Below are 21,503 nucleotides of genomic sequence, written 5' to 3' on the forward strand. Positions count from 1 at the left end.
GGATATCCTTTAAGGGATTACTTGACAGTAGTTCTTCTAGGGTAACAAAAAGTGTCAGAAAAAAAAAGAAGGAAATTCTAGCACATGCTATAACATGGATGACTTTTGAGGACATTATACTACGTGGAAAAAGCCAGTGACAAAAAGACAGACTTCATATAGTAGTCAAAGGAAGAACAGAAAGTCTAATAGTGTTCTCCAGAGGCTTGGGGGAGGGAGAAATGAGAAGTTGTTTAATGGGTATAGCATTTCATTTTCTCTAGATGAAAAACCTCTCAAGACTAGTTGCACAGCAATATGAAGAACTTGACACTACTGAAACTATACTATTAAAAATAGTTAAGGGGCCAGCGCTGTGGCGCAGTAGGTTAATGCCTTTGCCTGAAGTGTCAGCATCCCATATGGGCGCTGGTTTGAGCCCCGGCTATTCTACTTCTGGTCCAGCTCTCTGCTGTGGCCTGGGAAAGCAGTAGAAGATGGCCCAAGTCCCTGGGCCCCTGCACCCGCGTGGGAGAATCGAAGAAGCTCCTGGCTTCAGATTGGCACAGCTCCGGCCATTGCGGTTAATTTGGGAGTGAACCATTGGATGGAAGACCTCCTTCCCTCCCTCCCTCCCTCTGTCTCTCTTCTCTCTAACTCTCACTTTCAAATAAATAAGTAAATCTTAAAAAAAAATAGTTAAGATGGTAAATTTCATATGTATCTAACCACAATCTGAAGAACAAGACACTTTTAAAAGAATAGAATCAGAGAAAATATTAACAAATCCAAAAAAGGACTTGTATTCCTAATATATAAAGAACTTGCTCAACAAGAAAATAAGCAAATCCAATAAAATGTGTAAGATTTCACTGGACACTTCACCAAGCCATGTACAAATTACGTAAACATACAAAAATATTCTCAACATCACTAATTATTGGGGAAATACAAATTAAACTGCAAGGAATATGTAATATTAAATATTAAATTCCAAGTATTATTAGCAAACATGTGGAACTAAAACTCTCATACACTAACAACCAGTAAATAAAATAGTATAAATAATTTGCAAAATAGTTTAACAATTTCTTAAAAAAATGAACATACACCTTCGTATGACTCAGGCATTTTACATCTAGGTACTTGGCCAAAATAAATGAAAGCATAAGTACAAAGACCTGAATGTTAATAGTAGCTTCATCTGTAATACCCGAAAACTGGAAAGAACCCAAGTAAGTGAACAGATAATTTGGAGTAGACAACCACACCGTGGAATGCCACTAAATTAAAAAAAAAAGAATCATACATGCAACATGAACGATCTCAAAATAATTCTGCTGAGCAAAAAAATTAAAGATGCAGATTAAAAAAAGAAACTATACTGTATGATTCCACTTATATAAAATTCTAGAAAATGCAAACTAATCTACAGTGCTCTGAGGACTGCCGGGTAGAGGGGGGAGAAACAAAAAGGCAACAAGGAAAACTTTATGGGATGAAAGAGATGTTCAACATTTTGAGTGTGGTAGTGCTTTTATATATGTATCAGTAAGTAATATTGGACCATTTATTTCTTTTTTTAAAGATTTATTTATTTGAGAGGCAGAGTTACAGACAGAGAGGGAAAGACATAAGAAAAGGGGTCTTCCACTGGCTGGTTCACTCCCCAAATGGCCACAATGGCTAGAGCTGGGCCAATCCAAAGCCAGGATGCAGAAGCTTCTTCTGGGTCTCCCATAGGGGTTCAGGGGCCCAAATACTTGGGCCATCATCCATGACTTTACCAGGCTATTTGCAGGAAGTGATTAGAAGTAGAGCAGCCGGGAATTGAACCAGTGTCCATAAGGGATCCCTGTGCTGCAGGTTGAGACTTAACCTACTAGGCCACATCGCTGGCCCCTATTTGTATCATTTAAACTTGTACAATTTATATGTAAATCATACTTTCACAAATCTCTTTTTAAAAAATCCAAATCTTAGAAACAATTTACCTAATAGGCATTTCACTTTGAACATATAATTCTTTCAAAAAAACTCTTTAAATTAATTTTTATTTATATGAAAGGCAGAACAATAGAGAAGAGACACAGAGAAATCTTCTATGTGCTGGTTCACTCTCCAAATGCTGACAACAGCCAGGGCTGGGCCAGGCCAAAGCCAGAAGTGTGGAATTCCATTCGGTCTCCCATATGGGTTACAGATGCCCCCAACAGTAGAGCTATCACCTGCTACCTCCAGAGTGCACATTAGCATGAAGCTGGATGGGAAACAGAACAGGACTCAAACCCAGGTATTATGATATGAGATGTGGGTGTCCCAAACAGCAGCTTAACCTGCTGTTTACAATACCTGCCCCAAGAACGCAGAGTTCTTAAGATTCTTCCAGTTCAAAAGCTGTGTAATTCAACTAGTACAGAAGAAGCTAATAAAAATATAATCTGTCTTACAATCTCTAAAGAGAATGTAAAAAATGTGAATAAATCATCAATGAAGATTTCAGAATGTCACTTTTTAAAGAATTAACTAGAAAAGAAAAAATATTAAGAGAGAATACACAATACCTCAGGCATAACTTTCATTAGTAACAACTCTGAAACTGGCATTTTGCTCCCATAAAAAGAAATCATACTAGCACTGATGTCAGTTTTACTTCAAAAGTAAATTAAGAGATAAAATAAATTATCTTTATGATTCACCAATACAAATATCAATATTTCTTCTCAATGACTACAAGCTTGAGAGTATAATTTCAGATTTTATAGCTCAAATTCAGTGAAAGAAAGACTCTTATGTGCACTGTAATATCTAATTAAATACATAAAGAACAGAAAGATATGAAATGAGAGCCCACATCAAAAATGTCATGTTCTCTGCCAGTGAAAAGCAGGAGGAAAGAGCCAGAAAACAATGTGGAAATGTCATCTGTGCTTGTACTGACAACCTTTTATTGCTCTCTTCATCCTATCTAGGTATGAATCTTAGCAGACAGAAATATGGGATATGGCTTATAAGATTTTGAAGTTATTTGCTGTTAGAAGACGCTTTTCTGGAGGCAGCTGTTAGAATACCACTTGGGACACCCGCATCTCATAGCAGTGCCTGGGTTCAAGTTCTGGCTCCATTCCCAATTCCAAGTTTCCTACTAATGTACACCCTGGGAGGCTGCCTGATGGCTCCCTGCTACCCACATGAGAGAACCAGACTTCCAAATTCCTGGCTTTGGCCTGGCCCTGCCCCAGGTGTTGAAGGCATCTGGGGAGTGAACCAGCATAAGAGATTTCTATTTCTTTCTCTCTCTCTCTAGCTTTTAAATAAATAAAATAAATTTTACAAATAAAAACGAAACAAAAATGAGTTTCTGCCTAGCACAAAGCTATCCAAGTAAATTCTCAAAATGTTTGCTTAACTGAACAGAAAAGCAGCAAATAGCTCTGTGAAAGCTTTAGGTCAGGAGGATAGGATTCTAATTCCAGCCTGATTAGACATTAAGCTAGTTAACATTAGTTAAATGACTTTATTTTCATTTTCTTATCAAATAAATGCAATGTTAGAGTGTACACACACCCAAATTCTAATGGATAGGTTAAGTGGAAAGGACAAGAAATTTGCAGAATGGAAGACAGTTCTGTTTTCAGGCAAGCTTACCAGAAACTCAATGTAATAAGCTTTTAATGAGTAGTCTCTGTCTCCCAGAAACTGTCAGATGCTTCAGATATAGAGATTAATGAGTGACTTGGTCTTCACTTAAAAGGAAGCATAAAAAGAAAACAAAATCCTGCCTTTAAGAGCTGACAACACAGATGATAAGACAACTAAGACACAATTAACCAGAACTACCAAATACAATGATTTTGGTACTATGAGAGAAGAAAGTTCAAGAATAATGGGAGCACTCAGGAGTAAATACCATTAATAGCTCACTAGCTCAGTTAAGAGAAACCTGTCATGTATGAAAAGAGCATGAGGGTTTTATAGAGTACTCCACTGGGGCAAGCAATATGCAAAGGACTGGATTTTAAGAGAGTCTAACTCAAATTTCTTAATACTACAGTTAATTGTACCTCAACAGTTTTTTTCTTTTTTAAGGGAAAGAGTTTATTGGTTGGGAAACCTGACAGACCACAGGGAAGGGGCGAAGAAGGAAAAGAGGGAGATGAGCATAAGAGAGATCAAGAGAGAAAGAGAAAAGAAGAGATTGAGAGTGATTGAGAGAGGGAGAGGAAGAAGGAGAGGAGGGAGGGGAGAGGAAGAGGAGACAGGGAGGGGGAGAGAGAGAGGGAGGGGGAGAGAGAGAGGGAGGAGGAGAGAGAGGGAGGGGAGGAGGGAAAGGGAGAGAGAGAGGGAGGGGAGGAGGGAGGGGTGGAGGGAGGGGGAGAGAGAGAGAGGGAGGGGAGGAGGAAGAGGGAGGGGAGAGGGGAGAGGGAGAGATCCAAAGAGAGCACATGTATTCAGGAACAGGTCCTCTTAAAACTTGGCTGGGGGGCGGGCAGGGAAATAGGAGCAGGGAATCCCATTAGGATGGGGGTGGAGCTAACACAGGTGGTTGGGCCATGTGGTCACCTGGCTTCCAGCAATAGAGCCTAGGATGGTGTCTGGAGTGTAGATCGTGCCATAGATAAGACTTCGCCATTTTACTAACATTCCCCCCTTTTGTTTTTCATAAAGCAAGAGCTGTATGGGATTACATTAGTCTCAAAAGTCCAGAAGGGGTAGAGGGATGATGATGTGTCTTTAGAGCTACTTCCTGCTGACATGGGGCGACAAGATACTCTCTGCTGGCATGGGGCGATGTCAAAGAGTTTAAAAGACCAATCTTAGCAGAATCACTGGAACAACAGAGACAAATCTGAGACATATTTGAAATAACTACAGATTTTATCTTTGCATGATTTCAAAACAAATAGAAATCCATTTTTCCTTCTAAAACTTTATTTCATTTATTGATTTTGGTACTTGGTTTCAGAAAAAAAAGTTATAATTTATCACCTACATACTTCATCTACTATGTTTTAATGTAAAAAATAAAAAAACAGGCCGGCGCCGCGGCTCACTAGGCTAATCCTCCGCCTAGCGGCGCCGGCACACCGGGTTCTAGTCCCAGTTGGGGCGCTGGATTCTGTCCTGGTGGCCCCTCTTCCAGGCCAGCCCTCTGCTGTGGCCAGGGAGTGCAGTGGAGGATGGCCCAGGTGCTTGGGCCCTGCACCCCATGGGAGACCAGGAAAAGCACCTGGCTCCTGGCTCCTGCCATCGGATCAGTGCGGTGCGCCGGCCACAGCGCACCGGCCGCGGCGGCCATTGGAGGGTGAACCAACAGCAAAGGAAGACCTTTCTCTCTGTCTCTCTCTCTCACTGTCCACTCTGCCTGTCAAAAAATAAATAAATAAATAAATAAAAATTAAAAAAAAATAAAAAACAATTAACACAGGCAAAATGGAAAGCATTGTTATAAGTACATGATGATCAAATTCTACTAATTTAATCAAAATTCCAGGAAACTTTTGGGTTTGTTCTCCACAAGAAAGGAAAAATACGGGCCGGCACCATGGTTCACTTGGTTAATCCTCCACCTGCGGAGCCAGCATCCCATATGGGTACCAGTTCTAGTCCCATTTGCTCCTCTTCCAGTCTAGCTCTCTGCTGTGGAGGATGGCCCAGGTGCTTAGGCCCCTGCACCTGCATGGGAGACCAGGAAGAAGCACCTGTCCCCTCCTGGCTTTGGATGGGCGCAACGCTGGCTGTAGCGGCCATTTAGGGGGTGAACCAATGGAAGGAGGACCTTTCTCTCTGTCTCTCTCTCTCACTGTCTATAACTCTACCTGTCAAATAAAAAAAAGAAAAAGAAAAAAAGAAAGGAAAAATATGTGGTATAAGGGGTATCAGGGAGGAATGGAAGGGACAGTTTCTTCCAGACTTCCTGTTGAGGTACTTACAGTGCTGATCACAATCAACTCTGGCAAACACGACTTGATTTTCATTTGGATATTCTTCCTTAATGACATCAGAAGCTTCTTCAAAAATTGGATGCAACATCTGGCTGAAACGACACCTATGCACAAAGAAACCAATTAAAAGTGAAAGGCAGAAGTAATAAGATTAGTTATCAGTTACTACCCATTGATATTTAGTAGACACATAATAAACACTGTCTTTGAGAGACAATCACAAAATGTAATCATCAATCCTTATTGTCATGCAATGCAGACATATTCAAAATTCAAAAACTATATAAACAATTGAGAGGATTGTGGGTTTTTTATTCCACCTTAGGAGAATTGCCAGTATTATGGAGCACATAGCTAAGTGTAAGTATCTTGCAGAAGCCACGAAACAAATCTGAAATATGCCCTCGAAGATGTACTCCTAGGATTTACAATTATTGAAGCGTGAACACTTACAAAATAAATCAGCTTTCTCTAGGACTATCTTTGTAGACTACTGTATAAAAATCTTTCAAGTTTATTGCAAATATTAGACAGATCGACCTGACCAGTTCAAATCTGAGACAAATTAGCATACGAAATAAATATCATTAAAAGCATATATAGTATATAATGTACAGTCCCCCTCAAAATCTGTCCCTTATTAAAATGGGCCTTTAAATCTGCAAACATACTAATTATACCAATTCCAGAAGCAAATATTTTAACTTCCTAAATAAGATTCTCTGTCCATATTTCCTTTTATTCATCATCATTATTTACTTTTAAAATAGGACATAAACCCCAAAATATTGCCTAAACTTATTACTTCTAATTTTGCTGTCCCTTAATTAGGCCAACTATTCATAAATATATATTATAAACTATTAAAGGAATCTGATAAGAAGAGAAGATAGATCAGAATCAACATATAACCAGCTAGGTTAGAATAGATGTTGTACCTAATTTTTCCAGGTAGGAAAAGGTACTGAGGGTATGTTAACAAACAAAATAATTAGAATTACTACTATTCCTTCCAGAGCACTTTCTAACAAGAAATTTACTTATATAAAGCCTATGAACTCTTTAATCAACATATGATTAGATCATACACACTATCATCCAACAAAAATAAAAATCTGTGAAAGGATGCAATTGTTATACTTCCTCCCTATTTCTTCTTGTATATATCTTTCTGGCCCACTCACCTGACCTCCTAAGGAGATGTCCTAGAATATAGCAAGGAGACAAAAATCTGTATCTTCTGTTGCTTTCAAGTGGCTCTTTCCTCTTTTAGCATCTGGGATAGGTGGATGGGGTCTGTGGACATCATGGACCATGTCTTATTTGACTATGTATTCTAATAAGCATTCAATAGATGTCTGTTAAATGAATAAATTGATAGAACGGAGGAACTGGAGAGGCTAGGACCCCAGGTTTGTGGATTCTTACGATTTGCTGAAAACAGTTACTTGGGGACAGGGAGAAGCAATGAGTCTATTAATAGTCTATGAAAAATGTGGAAAGTGCCTACTGAAGTCTTAGTGGGTGGGTTTCTGGACCAAGATCAAGCTAAAGCACATATCAAAGGTGCCTTCTCTTTGGATTGCCCAGTTTGCTGACCAGGAAAAAAAAAGCACAAGTCCCTGTTTAAAGTAGCTTTAATATCCAAAGGTAAATTCATTTTCTATAAAACAAAAATTCAATTCCAGTATTACTGTACCTTCATATACATGTATGCATACACATGGGAAAGTGATATTTATGAAAGTAACATCACAAAAGCAATGGATCTAATAAAAGGGATTTAGGGTCATCTGAACCCAATCTGTAATCTAGTACTTACATCAATATGTAATAAATCAACCAAATAGGTTTAAAAAAAGAAAGAAAGAAAAAGAAAAATGGCCTTACAGGGGCTCTTTGGCGGCACTTACTAATATGACCTAGTAGGGGGGAAAAATAAGCTTTGGAGTTAGACATACCTGAATTTAAATCCCAGTTCTACCACTTACTAGCCATATGACCTTTCTGAGACACAACTTCCTCAACCTAAAATGGAAATTATAATACCTACCTGCAGGGCAGTTCTGAGCATTAAAAACAATATATATATATATATATATATATATATATAGTCTGGCACATAACAGCATTAATAAGCACTACCTATGGTTTATTACTGTCTGAAGCATGGCAATATTTTAAGGCAGCTCTTTTTAGACAATTCTTAAATTGTGCTACATCCGTAAATCATTAAGTTCAGAAGAAACTCAAAGTCTAGCCTTTGAGGCCATACAGTCTAAATCTATGTCCTATTGCCATTTTATCAAGTTTTTTCAATTGAATAAGAGAGTACTTAAAAATTCATGGACAACTCAAGGTATTCTTTAGGCATATGTTTTCCCAAATAACTGAAATTAGTCCACATTTCCAATTCAGCTGCTATAAGAAAGTCAGTAGTATATTCTGTTTCTCTTTCTTATAACACAAAATCCCTTAGTCAAGAAAACTACTATCTAATTCTTTGTTACAATCTACTCAGGTATACTCTTTGGAAAGTATTCTACTCCTTTGGATCTAAGTTTTCTTATTTTTAAAGTGCACTGGACTAGATAATATTCTATCACACTTGTGGCCACTATTACATCTGGGCCATGCTAATTTACTTTGGAAAATGCTATCTTTAGTACATATTTTATAAATGGTATATTCTCTGTATATTTTCAACTTTTACTGAAGTTTTGTAACATACATACCATAAATAGCTACATTCATTCAGTACATTATCGAGAATTAATGTTTCAAAACTATAGCTATGCTATTTCCATGAAGTGAATAATAAAGTAGGGAACCACCAACTAGATTATAGCCCTATGATTAAGTAAGTATGAAGTAGCAGAGAAAACACTGCAAGAAGGGCTCCTAATTTTACTTGAGAATAGGGGTAAACATATTGATCTAGGAAGATAACCTGAAGAAAATGACATCTAATCTAAAATTTGAAAGATGATTATTAGGACTTAACTAAGATGTGGGAAAGGACAAAGAATGTTCAGGCAGGAGAAATATTGTAACTAAAAGTCTGGGGGTGGAAGAATACAGGAAATACATGTAAAAGATAAAACAATATGGCAGAAAAAAAAAGGAAAGTGGCACACAGAAGAATACAGAATTTCACAGGAATTGAAAGAGATTCAGTGTAACAAGCAGAATGTGGGAATACAAAGACGCAAAAGAGATAGCTGCAGAGGTTCAAAGAGAACAAACCATGAGCAGCCTTCTAAACCAAAGTAAGGGATTTATAACTCAACCTGAAGGTAACAGATAACCATTTAAAGGTTTTAAGAAGAGAGGTAAAGCAATCTAATATTCACTGTGGGACAGAACTCTGGCTTATACTGTGGAGAAGAGAATGGAGATACCTGAGACTGGAGACACAGAAAATAAATGAGGAAACTGTTCCCAGAATCTAGGTAATTCCAGGACCATAGCCCAAAACAGGGTAGCAGCAGCTAGCAAGTAACAAGCCTTAAAGGAGTAACTAAGATACAGATTTTCTAGAAATAAACATTATGCCAATGTTTAGTACTTTTCTCCAGCTAAATCTTTCTACCTCTATTCCATATTCTCTTTTTAAGTTTTGTTTTTTCTTTTTTTTTTTTACAAGCAGAGTTAGTGGGAGAGAGAGAGAGAGAGAAAGGTCTTCCTTTTTCCGTTGATTGCCCCCCAAATGGCTGCTATGGCTGGCACATTGCAGCAGGCGCGCTGCAATGATCTGAAGCCAGGAGGCAGGTGCTTCCTCCTGGTCTCCTATGCTGGTGCAGGACCCAAGGACCTGGGCCATCCTCCACTGCACTCCCAGGCCACATCAGAGAGCTGGACTTGAAGAGAAGCAACCAGGACAGAATCTGGCGCCCCGACCGGGACTAGAACCCGGGGTGTGGGCGCCACAGGCAGAGGATTAGCCTAGTGAGCCGTGGTGCCGGCCTATTCCATATTCTTTAACAACTATTACTTATTATGTCTTTGTTCTAGATGCTGGGAATATTAAGACATTATTTCTGCCATCAAAGTTTATTTGCTAGGGCACACATGTAAAAGGTAAAACAATATGGCAGAAAAAAAAAGGAAAGTGGCACACAGAGTATTACATAAACAGAAAACAGAATCTGATTCAGAGGAAGGAATGAGGATCTCTTGTAAGGAGTGGTAGATTGTGTGAATTAAAACATTGTCTATATCGTTTTTCCTTCTTAAACATGCTATCCCAAGTCCTGCCCTCCAACACTGCTCTCCTTCTGCAATCCAGACAAATCATAATATGCAATTTTTATTCCCAGTGTATTTGAGGTTTTATGTTACCAATTTTTATTTTAAGATGTGGGTGATGTAATCAGTTATATTTTCCCCTTAAAACAGACATCTTAACCAAATTAAGCTGCCTTGTTTGTGCATAAACCTTAAGTGCTTTTGTGTATAGAATATTGTCTTTCTATAGAAAAAGGCTTCCCTATTTACCATTCACCATTAGCAACCTAAGAGAAATAAAAATTTAAGTGATACCCCAAAAAGACCAAATCCAAAAAATATGAAGATTACTTACCAATCAGCATAAAAATTTACTAAAGCAACATCAGCATTGTCTGAAATTGGAAAACAAAATCAAACAAGCTAAGTTATTTGTGTCTACATAATTTTGAAATTAATTAAAGATAGTGTTTTCATCATGATTATTTCCTATTATAAGGGCCTATTAAACATACACAATAACAAATAAGTTACCTTTCACTCAGAAACCCTTACATAGTTTCATGGACAGTTTATACAACATTGGAAGCCTCTGTCCTTTTTCTCTATATCCTCCATCTTGATATCTTCACTGTATATTAAACGAACATAAAGTAAAAGGGAAATCAAGGTAAACTCATGCAAGTAAGCTACTAGTCTACTCTCACAAAAAGTGAAAGGTAATGATCTGGATTTTAATAATTCATTTTGTGATCTTCCATATTTGTGAATAACTGAGGATTAGTTCTCCAAGTAAAATTCTGTTTCACAGAAGAGACTAAGTTATTTCTAAACCTCAGATATCCCACCTCTTAAAATAAGTAGCTTACAACTGACAGTGTTGTACAAGTTGTACCTTTTCTGGTTCCTATCCACTGAACAGTTAGTCTCTGTTACAAAATTAACTTAGTATCATTTGCATTTCAGGATGATGAAACATGAGAAAGATGTAGCACTGTTTGTTTTGCATAAATCTAATTTAGAGAAACTGAAACTCTTAAAGCACTCAGGAAAACCAAAAAAAAAAAAAATACAGATTCTAAAATGTAGGAGATGAAAAAAATGAGAATGACATGCGGTTCAATTTCTTTCTTCTATTTTTACTTTCAAAGCACTTTTTATGCAATTCTCTATTTAACCTAAAGCAGTGGTTAATAAACTGTGGTTCCTGAACCAGAAGCATCAACATCATCCAGAAACTTAGGCAAATTGGGGGAGGGGGCACTCCAGCATTTTCTATAAGACGTTGAGTCAGTGTCAGCAGTACAGATATTAATAAACCCTCTAAGTGATTCTGATACATACTAAAGTTGATAAAAATCACTGTTCTAAAGAAACTCCTTAAGACAGGAACAGATTTTTGGAACTTAGTTTCATGATCACAAAGCAATGTATGATGCTCATTTAATGTTATAACTCCTTTTACCTCTATTACTTATGGTTTTGTTATGTACAAACAAATGGGTGAAATGGAGTGTGTCTAAAAAAAAAAAAGAATTTATGCACATGGTATATTTTCTTGAAGCTCCTAAGTTGTGATATTCTGTCAACCACATCTTCATTTTACCTTTACTACTTTTAAAAGCAAGAAATAGTTTCCCCCAAGTCAATTATATCTGTATTTACACTGTCAGCAAAGCATTCAGCAAACAAAAACTTTACTGACGTTAACTGGACCAATGGCAATAAGAGATCAAAGTAGGTGATTTAATTTAAAAAAAATAAAAAGAAAAGATTTACGGCTGGTTCCTAAGGTCATTAACATTTAACACTGCACAGTATGAACTGTCAGACTTCAGCAAAATGATTTATGAACTGTTAGGAATGGCATGTGTATGAAGGCAAAAATGACATAAAACTAAAAGTATTAACTTATTTATAACACAGAAGGCTTAACACATTGTAAGAAATTTCATTAAACATCAAAACTAAAAGTGCTCCAACGCTAGCTCTCCAACTATCCTAGGTAACTGATGTTTTATGGTACTTTTATAGAGAAAGAAGTATCCTAAAAATATGAAGGTACTTACTTAAAATTTCATCTATATTCTCTGTATCAAGACTTGTTATTTCAGTTGTTACAGGTGTAAAAACCCAAGTTACCTGGAATTGAAGAAGTAAAAATTAATAAATGTTCCCACAAAAGACAAAGCAGAAAGTCCAGGGAAAAAAGGAATAAAGTTGATTCACCATTACTTAGAAAATCACTCATCAATTGATTTTATTATCTATTTTAAACCATTACCAGCTGAATAAAATAGGGAAAATGTTAACTTCTCAAATCCAGAAAGTAATCAAATAAAATTTCCATACTTTGAAATCTATAAAACAAATTGCTTTTACACAACTAAAACTGAGAATTTACTCATCCTTTTAAATTAATACATTCAACTTTATACAACTCGAGAAAAAATTTGCTAGGAGCTTATCAGTTTTGAAAGATTAATATAAAATAAAAAAGAAAGTATAAGTTTGCTATCACATTAACACTAGAACAAAATGATGAAGAATTCAAGACTTTCGCAAATTATAAACCAGAAGTCCTTCTTCTGCCATTTTCACTTACTGGTGATAACAATGCACTCACTAAGTGAGAAGTTATTATATTTAAAAGCACTAAGAATGTTTTTGCTTCTACTTTAATGTATCTAAAATCCAAAATTCAAGTTTATCAAAAAAAAAAAAAATCTTAGCCTGCAATCTGCAAAACAAAGATACAATTTTAAACTAAAGTAGAAAATATTTACTTATTTTAAAGGGTAATATTTACTGTATTTTATTTGTAGGTGCCATCTTTTACATACTTTATGTCTGTTGTCTGGAGAATGTTTTGTTCAAAACAGACATTATGTATGGAAATTCAATCACTGAATCGTTGCTTTTTACAGGGTGACAACTAATGCCAGGTCCTGGTTACAGTACTAAAGATTATTCCTTTGCTTACTCATTTTATAAACACTTCAGTACTCACAACAGTGAAGACTCAGAAATTTCATAATTCACCAACAACTCAATCTATATGGTAGAGAGGCATACTGATACTGCCATATAAATGAACCTAGCTTTAAAAAACAAAACAAAACATTTTATAGATCTATTCTTAGAAAAACCCTAAGACTAACACTTAAGTCTTAGGTTCAAGCTACCATAGCCAATAAATAACTACCAAGTATGACTACAATAAAATATATATGTCCTAAAAGCTAAATGATTGCAAATCTCTAAATAATTGACTTATGTAACTAATTTCATTATTTTCAGCACCTCAAATATTAACTGGCATGATTAGACTTCTTCCCTCATTAGTCACTGATGGGGTTCAGGACATATTATCCCAAAAGAAAGCACACTGGCATTTCAGAAAATAGCAGAAACCAAGGTTTCTCTGCCTTCTTCCACCCTGTTCCTTTTGAGTAAGCCATTAGGCCTATCACCCACCAGAGACTTGAACAGAATTCCTGACTCCTAGTTTCAGCTTGGCCCAACCCTTGCCATTGCAGCCATTTGGTAAGTGAACCAGCAAACAGAAGACCTTCTTTCTGTCTGTCTGTCTCTTTCTCTCCCTCCCTCCCTTCCCTTCTCTCTCTCCCCAATTCTGAAACTGTCTTTTAAGTAAGATAAACCTTTTTGAAAAATTTCTCTAAATTTCTTTTGAGGTACATTATAAGACCCTTTAAGAGAGAAACATCCTCCCCAAACCCAGAAGAAAAGCATATCCTTATTTCTGAAATTACAGGGACACCAAGAAGAATCCAAAGGAGAGGTGCTGCTAAGTTCCCCCATTTTATTACCATTAGATCATACCCTCTTCTGTCCAATCATACCTGAACAGAATTGTCCACTCTTCATCAAGTACAAAAACCATGATTTTCCTTGTTTCTTTGGGTTGTCATTTCTAAAGGCTCCCCCGTCACATAAAACTTCTCTTCAATAAATTTGTATGGGCATTGCTCTTGTTAATCTGTCTTTTTTTACAGTAAGTGTCAGCTATAAACCTAGAGATGCGCGAGAAAACAAAGCTTTTCTTCTCCACACTATCAAAATCTAAATAATAGATCTTTCCCCTCATAAGAATATGATCACTCTTCACAACTGTGGAACCCAATTACACTGGAATAGCAAGATTTCAGAAATGTGTGTAGAACTCAAGAAAGAAACTGGAAAATACTGTCATAGAGCAATAAGATTGGTTATTATCAATGTCAAATCATTAAATAGCAGTATTGAGAGTGTCTACTAAGTACTACGGACAAAGAAACGTAAGGTGTGCCTCAAGGATCTATCAAACTACTGGTGCTAATAAAGGGAGAAAAAAGTGATAAATGCTAAAATAAGGATGATAGTGGTCTTTAGTTACATGATCCAAGGAAACCAATTTTTAAAAATCATTTTATTCCATTTTAATTTTTAACAGATTCAATATGATTTAAAGATATAAGTCTAAATGATATTCCTTTCTTTCCTCCCTCCCTCTCTCCCTCCTGGTTGTAGATGTGTGAATTGACTTCTAAGGTTTGTATTCTATTCCACTTGTCTACATGTCTATTTCTGTGCCAGTATGTTTTTTTCTCTCTTTTATTGTTTTTGAGATAACGTTTTTCAAATTTACATTATAATGAAAAGATTTAATACTTCACTGAAAGAAGTTTAATGAGTAAAAAGCAAAGAGGGGCTGGCGCTGTGGCGCAGCAGGTTAAAGCCCTGTCCTGAAGTGCCGGCATCCCATATAGTTGCCGGTTCTAGTCCTGGCTGCTCCTCTTCTGATCCAGCTCTCTGCTATGGCCTGGGAAAGCAGTAGAAGATGGCCCAAGTGCTTGGCCCCCTACACTCACATGTGAGACCCAGATATAAGTTCCTGGCTCCTGACTTTGGATCAGCTCAGCTCGGGCCGTCGCGACCATCTGGGGAGTGAACCAGTGGATGGACGTCCTCTCTCTCTGTCTCTTCCTCACTCTGTAACTCTTTCAAATAAATAAAATAAATCTTTAAAAAAAAAAAAAAGCAAAAAGATCCTAGTTTAGTGGGAATATAGACAATGGCTGTAAACTATAGCTGAATGGGAAAATGACCACCCATATACAAGTTTTTGTTTTTGTTAATCAATTGGTGCTTTATAATTTCTTTCAATGAAATAGAACCAATGACAATGTAACATCGACATATTTCCTATGTGGTTACAAGATAATAATTAAGTTCATTAAGACTTTAAGTCATTTCCTCTCAACAGTTTATGCGCAGGAACAATTTTATGCAGATTGCATTGAAAATAATAACATTATACTTTTTGTACTCCATTAGTTACCACAGATCAGGGAAAATATACCATATTTGTCTTTTTTGGGATTGGCTTCTTACACTAAGTTTAACAGAGCTTTCCCAATACTATTCTCTAATAATTTGATGGTATAAGGTCATAGATTTAGATCCTACATCCATTTTCAGTTGATTTCTGTATGGAGTATAAGGTAGGAGTCTTGTTTAATATTTCTGCATGTGGATCCAGTTTTACCAGCACAATTTGTTGAAGAGACTGTCCTTTCTCCAGGGATTCATTTCAACTCCTTTGTTAAAGATTAGCTGGTTGTAGATGTGTGAGAATTGACTTCTCAGGATTCTATTCTGTTCCACTGGTCTACATGTCTATTTCTGTGCCAGTACCAAGCAGTTTTGACTATTTATCTAAGACTGCTCTAACTATTCAGGTCTCTTCTGTTTTCATGCAAAATTAGCATCAATTTTTTTCTATATCTGAGAAGAATGTCACTGGTACTTTGACGGGGATCACACTGAATCTTTAAATTGCTTTCAGTATGGGCATTTTGATATTAATTCTTGAAATCCACAAACATGGAATATTTTTCTATTTTTTTTGTGTGTTTTCCTCTATTTGTTTCTTTAATATTTTATAATTCTTAACTGTAGAGATCTTTTACATTCTTGGTAAATTTATTCTGAGAAATTTATTTTTTGTTTTTTAGCTATTGTGAATGGGACTGATCTTACAAGTTCCTTCTCAGCCATAGCATCATCTGTGTAAACAGAGGTTATTGATTTCTGTGTGTTGACTTTATATCCTGCAAATTTACCAAACTATCTTACAAGTTCCAACAGTCTCTTAGTGGATTCTTTTGGTTCCTCTATGTATAGGATCATGTTATCTGGAAGCAGGGATAATTTGACTTTGTCCTTTCCAATTTGTATCCTTTTGATTTATTTTTCTTGCCTAATGGCTTGGGCTAAAGTTTCCAGGATTGTATTAAATAGCAATGGTGAAAGTGGGCATCCTGTATGGTTCTGGATCTTAGTGGAAATGCTTCAAACTTTTGCCCATCCAATATGATGCTGGCTGTGGGTTTGTCACATAGCACCTTGACTGTGTTGAGGAATGTTCCTTCAGTACCAATTCAATTAAGGTTTTTATCATTAAAGGATTTTGTACTTTATCAAATGCTTTCTCCGTTTCTATTGAGATAATATGGTTTTTATCCTTCAATTTGTTACTCTGATATATCACATTTATTGATTTGCATATGTTAACCACCCCTCCTTAGCAGCAATAAACCCTACTTGGTTTGGGTAAATGATCTTTCTGATGTATTGTTGGATCTGATTAGCTAGTATTTTGTTGAGGAGTTTTACATCTGTGTTCATCAGGGATATTGTCTATAATTCTCTTTCTCTGTTGTATCTTTTTTGTGGTTTTGGAATTAAGGTGATGCTGGGCTTGTAGAAGGAGTATGGGAAAATGCCCTCCCTTTCAATTGTTTTTTCTTTTTAATTTATTTATTTGACAGGTAGACTTATAGACAGAGAGACAGAGAAAGAGAGAGAGAGAGAAAAGGAAGGAGAGAGGGAGAAAGGTCTTCCTTCCATTGGTTCACTCCCCAAAGAAACTGGTGCTGTGCCGATCTGAAGCCAGGAGCCAGGTGCCTCCTCCTGGTCTCCCATGTGGGTTCAGGGGCCCAAGGACTTGGACCATCCTCCACTGCCCTCCTGGGCCACAGCAGAGAGCTGGACTGGAAGAGGAGCAACCAGAACTAGAACCCAGCGTCCACATGGGATGCTGGTGCCACAGGCAGAGGATAACCAAGTGAGCCACGGTGTCAGCTGAAATGTTTTGAATAGCATAAGAAGAATTTGAATTAGTTTCTCTTGAAAAGTCTGGTAGAATTCAGCAGTGAAGCCATCTAGTCCTGAGTTTTCTTTTTGTTGGGAGGGTCTTCATTACTGATTCAATCTCCATCTTGGCGATTGGTCTGTTTAGGTTTTCAATGTCTTCATGCCTGAACTTTGGTAGGTTGTATGTGTCCAGGAATCTACCCATTTTTTCTAGATTTTCCAATTTCTTGGCATATAGTAGTTTGTAATAACTCCTAATGGTTCTTTTTATTTCTGTGGCATCCATTGTTATATCTCCTTTTTCATCTCTGATTTTATTAATTTGGATCTTCTCCTTTTTTTGGGGGGGGAGGGGGGTTGGGCCAATGATATATCCTTTTTCAAAACACCAACTCTTCATTTCACTGATATTTTGTATTTTTTGTTTCAATTTTATTTCTAATTTTAATTATTTATTTGCTCCTACTAATTTTGGGATTTTGTTCTAGTTTTTCTAGGTCCTTGAGATGCACTGATAGCTCATTTGTTTGATGCATTTCCAACTTCTTGTGTAGGCACTAATTGCTATAAACTACCCTCTTGACACTGATTTTACTGTATCCCATAAGCTTTGATATGTTGTATTGTCATCTTCATTCGTTTTCAGGAAATCTTATTTCCCTTTGATATCTTCTATGATCCACCATTCATTCAGGAGGTGTTGTTCAGTTTCCATGTGTTTGCATACTTTCTAGAAGTTCTTAGGTTGTTAATTTCCAGCTTCATTCCATTGTGTTCAGAAGAGATACATGGTATGATTTTAATTTGTTTGAATCTGCTGATTTGTTTTACAGCCTAGAGAAAGTTTCATTCACTGATGAAAAGAAGGCATATTCTTCAACTGTGAGATGAAATGTTCTGTACATATCAATTAGTTCAATTTGGTCCATAGTATAGATTAGCTCTGTTTTTCCTTCTTTGATTTTCTGTCTAGCTGAACTGCCCATTGATGAAAGTGGGGTGTTTAAGTCCCCCATTACTATTGTGTTGGAGTCTTTGACTCCCTTTAGATTCATTAAACATCACTTTTTTTTTTTTTTTTTGACAGGCAGAGAGGACAGTGAGAGAGAGAGAGACAGAGAGAAAGGTCTTCCCTTTGCCGTTGGTTCACCCTCCAATGGCCGCCGCGGCCGGCGTGCTGCGGCCGGCGCACCACGCTGATCCGATGGCAGGAGCCAGGAGCCAGGTGCTTTTCCTGGTCTCCCATGGGGTGCAGGGCCCAAGCACCTGGGCCATCCTCCACTGCACTCCCTGGCCACAGCAGATAGCTGGCCTGGAAGAGGGGCAACCGGGACAGAATCCGGCGCCCCGACCGGGACTAGAACCCGGTGTGCCGGCACCGCTAGGCGGAGGATTAGCCTAGTGAGCCGCGGCGCCGGCTAAACATCACTTTTAAATAGCCAGGTGCCCCGGCTCTGGGTGCATAAACATTTATTATAGTCACATCTTCCTGTTGAACTGACCCCAAAATCATTATAGAATACCCTTGTCTTTTTCAATAGTTTTTTGTTAAATTCTATTTTGTCTAATATTAAGATGGCTACTCCTGCTAATTTTTAAAAGCTTTCTGTTAGCATTGAAACTTTTTTCCATCCTTTCATTTTCAGTCTGCATGTTTCTTTGTTGGTGAGGTATGTTTCTTGTAAGCAGCAAATAAAAGGGCCTTGTTTTTTCATCCATTCAGTCAGTCTATATTTTTAATTGAAGAATTTAAGCAATTACATTCAAAGTTACTATTGATAGGTAACAACTTGGCTCTGCCATTTTTCTGTAAATATTCCAATTGTTTGCTTTGGATTGCCTTTGTAGTTTTACTGGAAGATTTTCTGCTTCATATTCTTTCCTAGAGATGACTATGTTTCTGTGTGCAACATATCCTTACACATCTTTTAAGGCTGGAAGAATGGTGACAAATTCTTTCAATTTCTGTTTTGGAAGGTCTTTATTTCACCTTCATTATTTTGAGAGCTTTACAGGGTATAGTATTCTGAGTTGAAATTTTTTTCTTTTAAGACTTGGACTATGTATATCTATTCTCTCCTGGCCTATAGGGTTTCTGATGAGAAATCAGCCATCAGTCTAACTGGAGCTCTTCTCAAGGTAATCTGATGTTTCTCTTGTGCACATTTTCAATGTTTTCTTTATGTTTTACTGTTGAAAGTTTGACTAAAGTGTGTCATGGCGAAGATCTTTTCTGGTCATGTCTATTAGCAGTTCTATGTGCTTCCTGTACTTGGACATCCCTTTCTCCAAGTTAGGGGAATTTCTGTTGTTATTTCACTTAACAGGCCTTCTAGTCCATTCTCTTTCCACACCTACAGAAACTCCTAACCTGTATGCTTAATAATCTTTTTAAGATTTATTTAAAAGACAGAGTTACACAGAGAGAAAAGGATAGGCAGAGAGAGAGAAGTCTTCCATCCACTGGTTCACTCCCCAATTGGTCGCAACGGCTGGAGCTGCACCAATCCAAAGCCAGGAGCCAGGAGTTCTTCTGGGTCTCCCATGTGGGTGCAGGGGCCAAGGACTTGGGCCATCTTCCACTGCTTTCCCAGGCCATAGCAGAGAGATATATAGGAAGTGGAACAGCCAGTTCTTGTACCAGCACCCATATGGGATGCCAGCACTGCAGGAAGCTGCTTTAACCTCCTACACCACAGCTCCAGCCTCTATCCCATAAATTTTTAACATTGTTTTTAATTTTTTAAATTTCTTTTTTTTTTTTTTGTCTTACTATTTCCAAAGATTTGTCTTCTAGCTCAGATATTCTTTATTCTGCCTCACAACTCTGTTAAGGCTTTCCACTGTATTTTTTATTTCAGATATTGATTTCTTCATTTCCAATACATCAGTTTGATTACTCCTCAAAAATCTCTCACAGGAGAATTTTTCATCCCTTTTTTGTTTTTAAAAGATTTATTAAGCCAGGATCAAGGAGCCAGGAGCTTCAACCAGGTCTCTCACACAGGTACAGGGCCCAAGGACTTAGGCCATCTTCTGCTTCTTTCCTAGGCCATAGCAGAGAGCTGGATTAGAAGTGGAGCAGCCAGGACTCAAACCAGTGCCCACATGGGATGCTGGCACTGCAGGCAGCGGCTTTACCCACTACACCACAGCAATGGCCTCTTTCAACCCTTTCATGTAGGGATTTCTTTAACTCATGGGTTTGCTTCTCATTGCTTCTGAGTAATTCTATGACTTTTTTTTTTTTTTTTTTTGGACAGGCAGAGTGGACAGAAAGAGAGAGAGACAGAGAGAAAGGTCTTCCTTTGCCGTTGGTTCACCCTCCAACAGCTGCTGTGGCCGGCACACCGTGCTGATCCGAAGCCAGGAGCCAGGTGCTTGTCCTGGTCTCCCATGCAGGTGCAGGGCCCAAGGACTTGGGCCATCCTCCACTGCAGTCCGGGGCCATAGCAGAGTGCTGGACAGGAAGAGGAACGACCGGGACAGAATCCGGCGCTCCGACCAGGACTAGAACCCAGTGTGCTGGTGCCACAGGCCGAGGATTAGCCTATTGAGCGTGGTGCTGGCCAATCATTCCTTTAAATTCTTTTTCAGGCATTTCATCAATCTCTTCATCTTCACATCCTAATATTGAAGTGCTGTTGTGTTCTTTTGGAGGAGTCATGTTGTCTTGCTTGTTCTTGTGTTTCTTGTATTTCTTCATTTATTTTTAAGCATCTGTGGAAATAATTGTTGGTTTTTCCACTGACAGATTTTATCTTTGAATATGCCTCTGTGGCTTTGGGGAGTGTCTGCTGCTTCAGAGGCATACTCAGAGGCATGTGCTGGATGGGGCTAGGGAGCTCTAGTCAGTGCTCAAGGGTGGGATGAAAATTCAGGGTGACACCCATGTTGGGGGTGGTAGATCTCCTCTACTGTCAGCAGGGGGTATGATTACAACTGTTGGAATAATCACAATTTCACCTCCTCTCATTAAGCCCATTTTTGAAGAGCTAGTTATCACTTACCAAAATATGTTTACAGAGAATGAATGTTTAAAGTCTATATTCAATTGCATTCCACTTTGAAATATTCATGTGGCAAAAACATTTACATGCTGCTTAATGCCAAAATGATACTATGATCAATTTGGCTGTATTAAATTTCAGTAGACATCTATTACTTTAAAAATCTAATAAATATGCAACAGAT

At 37.6% G+C, this 21,503-nt stretch overlaps 1 protein-coding gene across 2 annotated transcripts in view; it reads right to left on the reverse strand.

The window, feature by feature from the left end:
- ERP44 (endoplasmic reticulum protein 44) overlaps nt 1-21,503 on the reverse strand; it is a 112,656-nt gene that overhangs the window by 55,632 nt on the left and 35,521 nt on the right. The window contains exons 2-5 of one of the 2 annotated variants that reach the window (XM_070054888.1): nt 12,221-12,293; nt 10,507-10,546; nt 7,109-7,220; nt 5,913-6,028 (exon numbers count right to left, since the gene is read on the reverse strand). In XM_070054888.1, the coding sequence (XP_069910989.1) occupies nt 5,913-6,012 (100 nt within the window). In that variant the 5' untranslated portion in view covers nt 6,013-6,028; nt 7,109-7,220; nt 10,507-10,546; nt 12,221-12,293. The remainder of the gene's footprint in view (nt 1-5,912; nt 6,029-7,108; nt 7,221-10,506; nt 10,547-12,220; nt 12,294-21,503) is intronic. The other variant, XM_017349290.3, reaches the window with a different exon arrangement.

The sequence above is a fragment of the Oryctolagus cuniculus genome, chromosome 1, assembly GCF_964237555.1.
Source record: "Oryctolagus cuniculus chromosome 1, mOryCun1.1, whole genome shotgun sequence".
In the NCBI taxonomy this organism is placed as follows: Eukaryota; Metazoa; Chordata; class Mammalia; order Lagomorpha; family Leporidae; genus Oryctolagus; species Oryctolagus cuniculus.